The sequence below is a fragment of the Neopelma chrysocephalum genome, unplaced genomic scaffold (genome assembly GCF_003984885.1).
Source record: "Neopelma chrysocephalum unplaced genomic scaffold, ASM398488v2 Primary Assembly neopelma1_61b, whole genome shotgun sequence".
Taxonomy (NCBI): Eukaryota; Metazoa; Chordata; class Aves; order Passeriformes; family Pipridae; genus Neopelma; species Neopelma chrysocephalum.
The window spans coordinates 9,576,138-9,587,406 of NW_020897717.1; the positions used below are offsets into that span (position 1 = coordinate 9,576,138).

At 46.2% G+C, this 11,269-nt stretch overlaps 1 protein-coding gene across 2 annotated transcripts; it reads right to left on the bottom strand.

The window, feature by feature from the left end:
* Positions 1-4,910: 4,910 nt before the first annotated feature.
* BATF3 (basic leucine zipper ATF-like transcription factor 3) lies at positions 4,911-9,602 on the bottom strand. 2 transcript variants are annotated; one of them, XM_027681887.1, is made up of 3 exons: positions 9,456-9,602; positions 7,989-8,093; positions 4,911-5,536 (listed from the first exon to the last, which is right to left on the bottom strand). In XM_027681887.1, the coding sequence occupies exons 1-3, from the start codon at positions 9,561-9,563 to the stop codon at positions 5,351-5,353; spliced, it is 399 nt and encodes a 132-aa protein (XP_027537688.1). In that variant the 5' UTR covers positions 9,564-9,602; the 3' UTR covers positions 4,911-5,350. The 2 variants fall into 2 exon arrangements, with proteins under 2 accessions (XP_027537688.1, XP_027537689.1); XM_027681888.1 differs by lacking the exon at positions 9,456-9,602 and adding an exon at positions 8,769-8,846.
* Between the last annotated feature and the right edge of the window lie 1,667 nt (positions 9,603-11,269).

The following is an 11,269-nucleotide window of genomic DNA, read 5'->3' on the forward strand; positions in this document are numbered from 1 at the left end:
TGTAGTAATGGTTCCTGTGTATCCAAAGTCTTTACCAAAGACACTGAACAAGAGTGGTCTGTGATCAGTCCTTGAGAACCTCCATTTATGAACAATTTGTTAGCCTGATAGCTCCTTTTCAAAATAACTTTTGCCATTTTTCTTCAGCTAGTTCCGTGGTTATTTTTCAATTCTTGTAAAATATCTCCAGCTGAAGCAATTGTATCTCGTATAGTATTGCATCAAATATTTAAGCAGAGTCTTGTTGCTTATTCCTTATCCTCAATTATTTACCTAAGACAGATAACAAACTAGTATTCTCAAGATTTACTTTATAATGGGAAGACAAATCTTAATAGTCTGCTTATCCCAGGAGAGATTACTTATAACCCTTTCTTAGAATTTCAAAAGTTTTGATATTTTAATAATTTAGAATAACGAAAATATGACAACAACCTCACTGTGAGACAGTTAAAGGAGAAAGTTCTTCCAAATGATTGGAGACACCTATCCATACCGAGTTCTGAGTGGAATGGTCTGTGGTAGACTTAATGGGACTGTACTCAGATGGGTGTAGCAAGCTCTACTAGAAGTCTATAGAACTTACTAAATACCTACAATAAAAGCTCTTCTACAGCAAAAGTAAAGCAAACACAGTTATTACCAGTGTCATTTTCTATTTGGCTTCATGAAGAAGCTGCTTCAGGATGAGATAAGCTGTGACATTGCAGCATGGTAGTCATTCAGTACTAAAACTCCACAAATGAATGTTTTCATTCTATACCAAGACCTTTGTGGTTTAGCTTATCCACTTCTAAAGAGAACTATAATGATTCCCTTAGAGCAGACCAAACACATAACTAGTAGAGGACAGGTTATTTGCAAAAGCTATGCCAACCATTTTCAGAATAGTCAAGCCTTTACATTTGATGTCATGGTTTAAAAATTCTACGGTGAGAAAAAATTCCTGCTCTATCACTATGGATTTTTTCCATGGGAGCCATCTAGGAAAAAAACCCTGAACGAATGCCATAAATGGAGCATGCAATCCCATGGATGACTGTTACTATGGTTTCTTTATTAAGAATTGCTCACTTCCAGTCAGCCTGTAGCTGTTCTTGAGTTAAATATTACCCAATGAGTAAACATAGTGCCGCATGTCCCCTGAGGCAGCTGTAGGACTGTTTCTACTTCCAGTGAAATCAAGGTAAATTCCACATTTCTGCAAAGAATGAATCCAAATTCCTTCGCTCCCTTATGGATGTGTGCCCACAGCACATGCTGTCTGTACATGTAAGTTGTTTCTCCAGTGACCACTTGACACTAACCCAGGGTTTACAAACAGAAAATTCCTACCCTCCTATTAAGAGAATAACATTAGTTTTGTAACAGTAAATAAACCCACCACTTCTTCTGCTTATCAGACATGTTTCCTTACTGTAACAGGAATTATATCACTGCACTGATGGGAAGAAGAGAAAAGGGATTTTTTTTAATGGTTGTTTTATCTATCACTTTCACTGAGACAGAAATTCTAGACTGATTCAAATATGGAAACCCCAAATGCCATGCAGCAAAGCATTCATCTATGGACAGGAAACAGTATGGGTTTTATAGGCTAGGGTAAAGGTTATATCACTTTTAAGTATATTTTAAAAGACTGCACAGATGCCTTCCTTAATATTCAACTGAACAAACATAAGAGCCTTTAATCGTATACAAGGTATACCAGTGAAGTGCAATTTCTACATGCTTCTACAGATTAGCCTTGATCCTCTAATACTGATTCCATTAAGTGATGTTGTCACCAAGCGATGTAGGAAGAGAAGGAAACAGGAAGAAGAAAAAAAAAGTGGCACTATACAAAGGCTACTGCAAATACCAAATGCAGACGAGATCAAGAGGTGTTGCAGAAGGAGCAGTAAATGACATTAACTGGTACCAGGGAAAAGAACAGAAAGTCTGTAGAATAGGCTGTTTTAAATTTGTTTTTTAAAAAATGTGCTTTTAGCAAAAATTCTGGATGAGTACATGAAGACACTAATGTTCATAGACATGAATGCAAAGTAGCAGTGGGAAGAAGCAAGGCTTTCTAATAACCTCTCTTGAGGTATAACAATTGATCTCTTTTATACTGACATAAACAATTTTGTGAAGTTTGACTTTGCCTTTCTGTTGATTTTTTTTAGTTTTGAAGGCTAAAATTATCTTTTTAAAATATGATCATTTTAAATCTGACCCAACAGCCAAAAGAAAATACGAAAAAGAAATCCACACTAACTGAATCTAGAGAAACTGTAACCTTCTCTGTGAGCCTAAGAGGCAAAATCCAGCTTTCTTGGCAACCCTCATCTACGATGCGCATCCACAAACAAGACTGCAATTCACAGTATGCCTCACATGAACCACAACCTGAATGTATAAAAGATCTTCCTTACATATCTGATTCTGAAAATCATGTGAATGTAATACAGACCACATTTTTGTGGGGAACAAGTCAAACCAACTGGAAGCTTTCTGAAGCTAGAGTATGTCAAGTGGTACTTTAGCCATATATAGGTATGAAACATTTTTTGTGATGGTGTAATACTCTGCTGCAAAAGGAGAGGTTAGGATTTGAAAAAACTCTCTGTTGTTCCTTAACAAATGGGCCTTTTCCTTTCTGTTCTCCTTTCTGGTTCCCTATTCATGTAACAATTATCCCAGGCTCCAGAACATACTTTCTGTTTTGAGACTTCCTGTAAATCAATATTCTTATGAGCAGCTCCTGCAAAGAGTGTAATCAGTACATATACATACCGATTGCTTAGAGGTATGTAAGCCTGTGCTTTAACAGTTTGTTGTCCTTTTTGACCTATGATTCAGCCTTTACGTTAATTCTACAAATATATCAAAATGTTTGAATTATTTGCCTTGGGACACTCGCTTTGCTCACTTCTTTTACTTGAGGATCCCAGCTGCCTTTGAACATTAGTCACACAGTATACTGATTGGCGAGATGCCTCGGTTAATCTATTAAACAGAAGAATGATGCAAAAGGCCCTTTGGAAATATTGCTGGGGAAAAAAAGTGATGCAAGAAATTAAGGAGGAAGAAGCAGTTCAGGCTCCAGAGGGTTCAAAGCTGCTGTTAGTAATGGAAATGATCCACAGGCTAGAGCTACACCCTGTGGTTGTGGGAAGAAACTGGGGAGAGTGAGGGCCCACGCAAGGCTCCCAGTTCTTCCAAGGAAGAGCAACATAACCTTGGACTTGGGTTGCTGTTGCCATCACACAACATTTCTGTGAATTCAGCTGTCTTCCTCTGTACACTCCAAATAAACATTATACAATTAATAAACCAATAAACTCCAAGGCAGAAACCATGGACCAGAACTTTTATCACAGAACAAGAATAGTGCTTGCTGATGAGAAGTGTACAGTAGAACTTGGATATGCCAAATGATAAACTGGAGTCAGTTTCTAGACAGATGTATAGAATAATAAATGTGTAAGGAGGAGGATTTTACACAGGGAACTAGATCTCTACTTCTAGAAGCAAGCAAAAATCTTTAGAGGTTTCTGGTGGGATGGACTGTCTTGCATTAGGTGATTGATCTTCCCTTCCACTTTCAAGGGTCCACAGGGTTCCGTATAAGAGACCACGCTTTTGTACAAGTCCTGACCTCAACTAGATACTTTCCAGTCTCGGCTCAGTTGCACATACCTGATTATGAGATGTGAGACATTCTCCCTCTGCCTCCATCCTAAGCTATAATGAATTTTCCAGAGTGAATGTTGGTAATTTCCATCACACTACTCCTTCTTCATTACATCTCTACTCTGCCCAAATTACACAGTGGCATCCAGGGCCTGAATGAATGTGGATGTGCTGATGAAGATGCTCAAGACAGCTTCCTTTCTTAAGGGTGACACAAATTCTTTCAGGAACAACCTAATGAAATATTTAAAGAAGTCAACAGCTCGTGCCTATTGTCTTCAGTTTCTAGCCTAAAACAATGTCACAAGAGGCAGAGTCGACTACATCATTTCCCTGAATCTATCTTGGCAGTGATTAGCAAACTGAAGAAGCTTAAACAAAACCAAAAAAAATCAGACATTTCAGATCATGTTTTGCTGATAAACACTGTGATCCTGGCAAGGGGAGAAATTAATCCCAGGAGTTGAACTTAAAAAAAATCCAAATGCTGAAGTGAGAGAGTTGGCAAAGGGGTGGAGCTTTTTATTATCCAAAGATGCTCTTCGACTGGAAAATACTGTGAGAAAAACACTCTTTGATGGATCCCAGGCTACAGCACTCACATTTCTAGAGCTTGACACTAATAAGAATCTTCAGAGAAAGCAAACATTTTTCTGTGCATTTCTCATTAACACTGTCATACTTCCTTTTTGTAACTAAAAAGAAAAATTTAAAGAAAACAAAGTTTTTCTTGCAAGCAGTTATCAACCACCTTCAGTGGGGACACAGAACAAAATGCTTACTGAACTCAATTTGTTCTATCCATGGTCATAGTTTTTTAGTAGCAATAAGCAAGATGAAGGAAGGATAATATATTTGTTCATTTCCAGTGGGTGCCTAAAAAGAGTAAATTTTAAAATCTGATTTTTAAAACAATGTGAAAACCAGCTAACTCTGTTTGCTTTTCTTCCATACAGAGCAGACAATCATCATTAGAAACTGGTCAAGCCATATTTTGGGATATAAAACACTCCAAGAACTAATGTCGGCAGAGTTGATTCGGGTTAACAAAGAAATAAAGATAAGAAAACTCTTTTGTTACACACACTTCAAAAGAGGAACAAATGAAAAAGTGACAAGCAAATGATAGAAAAACTGATGAGAAGATTAGCATTAGACTTTGGATTTGACTAACAAAGAAACAGTAGAGATGTTGTAAAGACATTGATTATTGAAGAAGTTGGAGAACATAATAAAGATGGGACATGGCTTTTATTAACCAAACGTGTTTAGAGAGATAAAAAACAGCAGCCAGAATATGATATATATGGATGACAAGTTACAAAGGGTCACTGGCAGCAGATGTGTGGGAGAAAGGCATCCCAGTCCAAGGTCGGCACTTTTCTCTGTATACATTCCATCGCTCGATAGTGGGCTGCACCGCACTTTGACATTTCTGAATGCAAAACCATGGCTTGAGACTCTACCAAATAAGAAGTTGCTCTTCAAATTATCTTTTTTCCTACTGGTATTATCCTGAGATTCAGAGGACTATAATACTTCAACGTAGAGAAGAGCTGCATGGTCAAGTCCAGACCTCTTAGATGGAAGACTTGCGCCATGAGTAGGCAGTTCTTGAACACTCCTTAAATGGCACTTTCACACATCATTTAAAGGTGATTGAGGAGAGCACTCATCTTGGCAGGCAGCTGGCAAGTGCATCAGGCCGTGGTATGGTCACAAAGTTCATGGTGCAGTGCAATAGTGGACAGATCTTTTCATGATCCTTCAACACTTCACTCAAGTGTTTCATTTCATCTGTTAGCTTTCCAATTTCTCTTTTTAAGGAGGTATTTTCTTGCTCAAGAGACTCATATTCCTGGAAGGAAGGGAAAGAAAAATAATAAACCAACTTAGTCAAAACATTTCTTTCAGTGCTTCCACCTTGAGTACATTCACATAACTGTAGAAAAACTGTGTGGTTTCCTACTACAACATGCAAAATCCTAAGGAAATACAGACACAGCCTGGGTGCTGTAACAGGGCAAGTGCTTTATGACCTGTGCCCTGACCACACTGCAATTTCTCTTTGACTCTGAAAACCAGGAAGTGCTGCTGGCCCTCAGGAGTCCCCCAGTAGCCCAGGGCTGCAGGCATGGGTGGCTGTGTCCCCATGGTGGCCCCTTCCAGCCCCGGGCTGCCTCTGCTGGGAAGGGCTGAACTGGACTCTGCGTTGTCAGATCAGAGAAAATGAAAGCAGTGACTGCAGATAGATGCTGGGAAAACCCGGTGCCTGGCATTGCTGGTGAGAAAACAGCAGCCCCTGCCCTGGGCCAGTGTAGGGAAAAGCCATTTACCCCAGAGCCAGCTGAGATGCACACCTAGCACAAGGTGTCCAGTGCTCTCCTCCAGGCTGGCCAGAGCTTGGAGAACTCAGGAGCAGGAGGAGGGGAGTGTCATGCCAGCTTGTTGCCAGACTCACTTTGTCACCACAAGGCCTGACCGCTGCCTTGGTTATCCCTGACCTGCGCTGCTTTTGAGCTAAGGCTTCTCTGGCAATAAATAAGCTGCTGCTAACTGCAGGGGAGTTTCGAGTTGCTCTGCAGCCTGCATCTGTGATGGATGCAAGGTTCCGATGTCGCATTTTTTGATAACTGCATGTCTCAAGTGTTCCTGCTGCCAAGCCTTCTCATCCCAAAGAGAAGAGAACTAGAGGTTCAGAGCCAGCCCACTGAAAACCTGCAAGTGTCTCACTGCTGGTCCAAGGCTCAACACTCACCCACTCAATCTCACCTCCCTGGGAAAACTTCAGAGCAAACTTTAAAGTCTACACACGTCTTAAAAGGCTTGTTTCTCAGGTAGGAGGGAGAGTCTCATGCAATGGTCCTCTGGGCAGCCTGGCACTGCCTCTGCTACCCTTTGCAGCAGAACTTTGGATTCCTTGCCCTCCTCTCACACACAGAGTAAAACAGGCACAGTCCTCCTAACACACTATTGTAGCCAAACTCCAGCCAAGTTTCCAACACTGATTCTGGTTGTGCTCATCTCTTGTTGCTGCAAACCCCATGGGGTTGGGTTTTGGAATGTGTTACTCTCCCATTTCTCTGTCCCATTTTCAGGGGTGAGACTATCAAATTGTTCTTCCTAAGAATGAATGCCTATTCAACCAGATCTGCCTGCACCCAGAAAACCTGTGTGCCTGATAATGAAGATTCCCAGCAGAAGGAAGATGCTCAGGTCCAGAGGGAATATTTGAGAGGCTGCAGTATGGCACAGGGCCCGGAAATTATTCCAAAAAAGCCAGGGATTACTCCTTTACAGAAGTACTCTGCACCTGGCTTTCTCAGGCGCTGACTCAGAGGAGATCTGGGAAAAACCAAACCCAAAACTCCCCATGTTGTCCCTCTTGGTCTCTCATGACTTTTGGTAGATCCTTCCACACTGAGAAAGACAAAAAGCCCGTGATGAACCTTCAGAGCTGAACAACTGACTCAGCCACAGTTGCAGCAGCAAAACTGACACTTACCCTAAAAACTGACACCCCAAAAGCTGCCACTTACTTAACTACAACAGAAGCATTTTTGTGTGAGGCAACATCGAAAACCAGAGAAAGGGGATTCCTGTCCTCCAGTGTTTGCACTGGGGACACAAGAAAGCTACACTGCATTGTGATATTAAGAGTTTCTGGAAGAATCAGTTACTTTTTCTTTTTTTTGGAAACATAAAATGTTATTTATCAGAGCATACAAGTACAACAGCTAACTGAGCCGAGCTCTCACAGTTGCAGGTGATAAAATTCCTAAGAAGCCTTTTCAACTGTGTATTCTGGGGACCACGTTGATTAGTGGCCGTGGTAGCACCATAGTTATAGAACTGATTCAGATCAGCACTGCCATTGCATGGTCGTCTCCTCCTCCATCACCTTCTCCCTTGTAAGACAACAAGGATTCATCTACTACCACAGCAAATGGGGCAAGCTTAACACTGATCCAGAGGAAAATGGGTATGTTTCAGCACAGAGGAAGCCTGCGATCCCATTCATTGGGTGGTCACAGGAACAGCAAAAGAGGGAGATTGAGGCAAGGGCAGGACCATGTCTCTCTCCCCGGAAGTGTCCCTGATGGCAGAGCTGCACTGTCAACAGGAGCATCAGTATCTGGGAGTTCCCAGCTAGGCATCCCACAGCACACCTGTCTCTGCCTCACACCCACAGCTCTCTGAGCTGGGTTAGCATGAAAACTGGCTCACACCTGCTTAAAAATTCCCATTTACTGTAAAGTCCGGTGCTCAGTACCCGAGCTGTGCTTGCAAAACACCAAGTACCCATTCACCTCGTGAAGTTTATCTGCTTTCTGAGTTTGCTTCTTCCGGCTCCTCTGTGCAGCAACTCGATTTTTTTCTCTCCTCCTTACCTTCCTGTCATCTTCTTCATGACTCTGGAACACATCAGCCAGAAACATTTTGTTAGTTTTTAAGGTGCATATGGAGATACCCTAATTCAGGCGTGCAACTGTTTCTGAGAACGAGCATATACTCTAAATTTCACCGGCATGCCACTGATCCCACAGTCACTGCAAAGGGCAGAGCATCCCCTTGCCCCACTGCACAGGTGGGACCCGAGGCAGAGGGATGGAAGCCCGCGGGGCTGCCCGGGGGGAAGCCGCAGAGCCCCGCGGGCACACGCGCTACCGCTGATGGGGGAACGTGGGCACTCCCGTCACCCGCGGCGGGGACCTGCCCGGCAGGCAGCACTTGACACCTGCTTCGCCCCAGCGCTGCCGGCGGGACGGAGGTACGAGCAGCGCGGAGGGAAGCCGGGCTCCCGCTGCTCCCGCGCCCGCTGCCGGCGGGGCAGCCCAGCTCCCTTCCCAGCTGCCTGCGCCCCTGGAAAAGCCTCTGACCGCGCCTTGCCCCGGCGGCTGGCAGCTTTCCGCGCACCGCCGGCGGTTCGCCCGCTCTCCCACCTGGAAGAGTCAGCACCGCGGCCGCCTCCCGGGAAAAGAAGTGCCGATGGCCAGGAGCAGCGGGCACCTCCGAGGCGGCGCTGCCCGGCGTGACTCATCCCCATGTGCCCGCCCGCCTGCAGCCAGAGCCCCTCGGCCCGGCCCTACCTGCTGGCTGCCCTCGGCCGCCGCGCCCCGGGGCAGCGCGCTGGCCCCCGCCGCAGCCGCCGGGACGGCGCACGACATCCCGCCGCTGCGGAGCCGCCCGCAGGGCTCCCCCGGCCCGCGGGGGGTGGGATAGAGGGGAGGGCAGGGCAGAGAGTAGAAGGACAGGGCGGGCTGGGGCGGGACAGGGCAGAGGACGCACCGCCCCGGTACCTGGCAGCCGGCACCCCCCGGCCCGGGGGCGGAGCTGCCGCCCCGCAGCCCGCATGGCCCTCACATGGCGCCCGCCGGGAGCCGCGCCGCGCCCGCGGAACTGGGAACCCCGGGACCGCCCGGATCCCCCGGTCCGCACTGCCCACCCCCGGGCCTGAGACCCGGCGACGGCAAGAGTGCCCAGTCCCCGGGACCGCCGGGGCTGCTCAGCCCCCGGGAGCCGGGGAAAGTCCGCACCCCCGGGGCACGGCGCTGCCGGGCAGGAGCTGCCTGTAAATCCCCCGGAGAGCCCCGGCCCCTGGGGCCGGCTGGGCTCGACGCCCCTCCGGGCGGCCCGACTCGCTCTTTCGCCTGCAAGAAATAAGCTCCCCGCAGTTTCCTTTCTCCCCGAATTTCCTGCCGGCGGCGGTGCCGGGAGGTCAGGCTGCCCCCCTGGGAGCCGGCTGTGCCCCCCCGTGTGTCCCGCTCCCGGCTCACCTCCGACCGCTCCTGCCCGTCGCGCTCCTGAGACATCGGCTCGCGGCGGGAGCTCCAGATACGGGGCAGCCGGCTCAGCCCGGGGTCGTGGGCGTGAGGACACGGCATCCGTGCTGGGATAAAGAGATTTTCACTTTCGCTACTCGCCCTGTTCCTTTAAATAATAAGGAAATGCCACAGACTTCTTGTAAAGGCGAAGCCAGACGGACTGCTGAAAACGCAGTTGCTGCAGACAAAATTCTCTCTGTTTCACTGTTCTGTCGCAAGTATTTTAACAGACTTAACAATGTTTCTTTTACCCTTCTGAACACCTTCCTCGCATTTTAATTACATTGTTACCTTAGCCTTCTGCTCTGAAGGGGATGTTTGCACTGACAGGTACTTCAACAATATCCTTGCTCTACCGCAGAAGTATTTGTAACTAATGTGCCCTCCTGGTTGTGCTCTACTCACAGGGGCAAACACACGGCCATGCAAGGAGGGTACACGTCCCCAAACTGCAGGGCAGTCAGTCATAAAGCCCCAGGTATCTTAATAAATCAGATACTTCCCTATTTTTCTGGTTTCCTCAGAAGCCTGAGTCATCTAGCTTAGATGAAGATGAGGTTAATATGTTTGAAAAGTGAGTAAATATAGACTATCCTTTCAGGAAGATCTGGCTAACAGTTCATGCTGAAGGTGAGAGAACTGTGCTGCCCAGGAGTCCAAGAGTCAAACCAAAGTCTGCACTCTGCCACAGGTTTCCTGGTAGGCTCTGGGACCATCAGATGACTGAAAGACCTAAGCATGACTTCCCTAGTGGGAAGCACTTCTCCCCAGCTGTTCCACCTCAAAGCAGCTTGTGTCTCCATCTTCCAGGCTACCCACAACTTTGCTTTTGCACTTTCTCAGAGCTCCTCCAATCCCAGAGGAGCTCTGAGAAGCTGTGAGTCTCTCCCACCCTTATAGCCATGGGGACCACAACTGGGATGGGCACCCTTGCCAAATACCCTGACCTCAGCTACATCCCCAGGCTGCACTGGGTCTCCCACACATGATACAGGATGTTCCTTGGTTTCTTTAAAATAATTTTTGCTTCTTTTCTCCTTTCCTCTGTCATCTAACATGCCGAGAGCAGGATGTTCACCAAGGGGGTGCTCATGGAGGTGGCAGAAGGTGTGGGTTCAGTGCCATTCTCCAGCTGAGGGGATCCAAACCAGCATCTCCCGGAAGGCAGTCCTAGCCACCAGGCAATGAGTTATTAGAGGGTGAATTGCTCTCAACTGCTCCTTTGAAACAGTGAAACAGTCCAATTTTGCATTAACTACACCTCATACAATTAAAGCGGGCACAAGCAGAGACTCAATCAGGACAGTCACATAAAAAGGAGCAACTGAACTCTTGCTGCCTTTGTAGCTAAAGCACAGTTGAAATTAACAGGACTAGGAGTTGGTATTTTTGTAAGCTCAGAGAACAGGTATAGTCTTTTGCAATAAAACCCATGAACCATGCAGATAAAACACCTCAACAGCCCTTCAGTGTGATCTGTGGGAAAAAAAGCCTGTTCCATAGAGGGACTTTAGAACTGACCCCACATGAAGCTCTTGGGCTGTTCTAGGAGCAATGCTGCCAAGCGTGCAGCCAGCAGCTCCAGAATAAGGTTTCCAGGACACCACAAGTACGGGACAAGCCAGGGGACAGTACCCTTGAGCCTGAATAGTCTGTTCTTGTTCAGAACAAATGGCAAAGGAAATGACAAGTCAAAATTTGCTTGTGGGAACAAGTTTCTACTTAGTATTAAAGCTATCTCTGGTACATCTGTAGAAATGCCTACA

Bases quoted from the DNA above. Each gene is read 5' to 3' on its own strand.
- BATF3 (XM_027681887.1), bottom strand. From the start codon at position 9,563: ATGCCGTGTCCTCACGCCCACGACCCCGGGCTGAGCCGGCTGCCCCGT. The intron at 8,094-9,455 runs GTGAGCCGGGAG...GATGTGTTCCAG, and splicing joins ACGGGCAGGAGCGGTCGGAG to AGTCATGAAGAAGATGACAG. The intron at 5,537-7,988 runs GTGAATGGGTAC...CCTTCCTTCCAG, and splicing joins AAGCAGATAAACTTCACGAG to GAATATGAGTCTCTTGAGCA.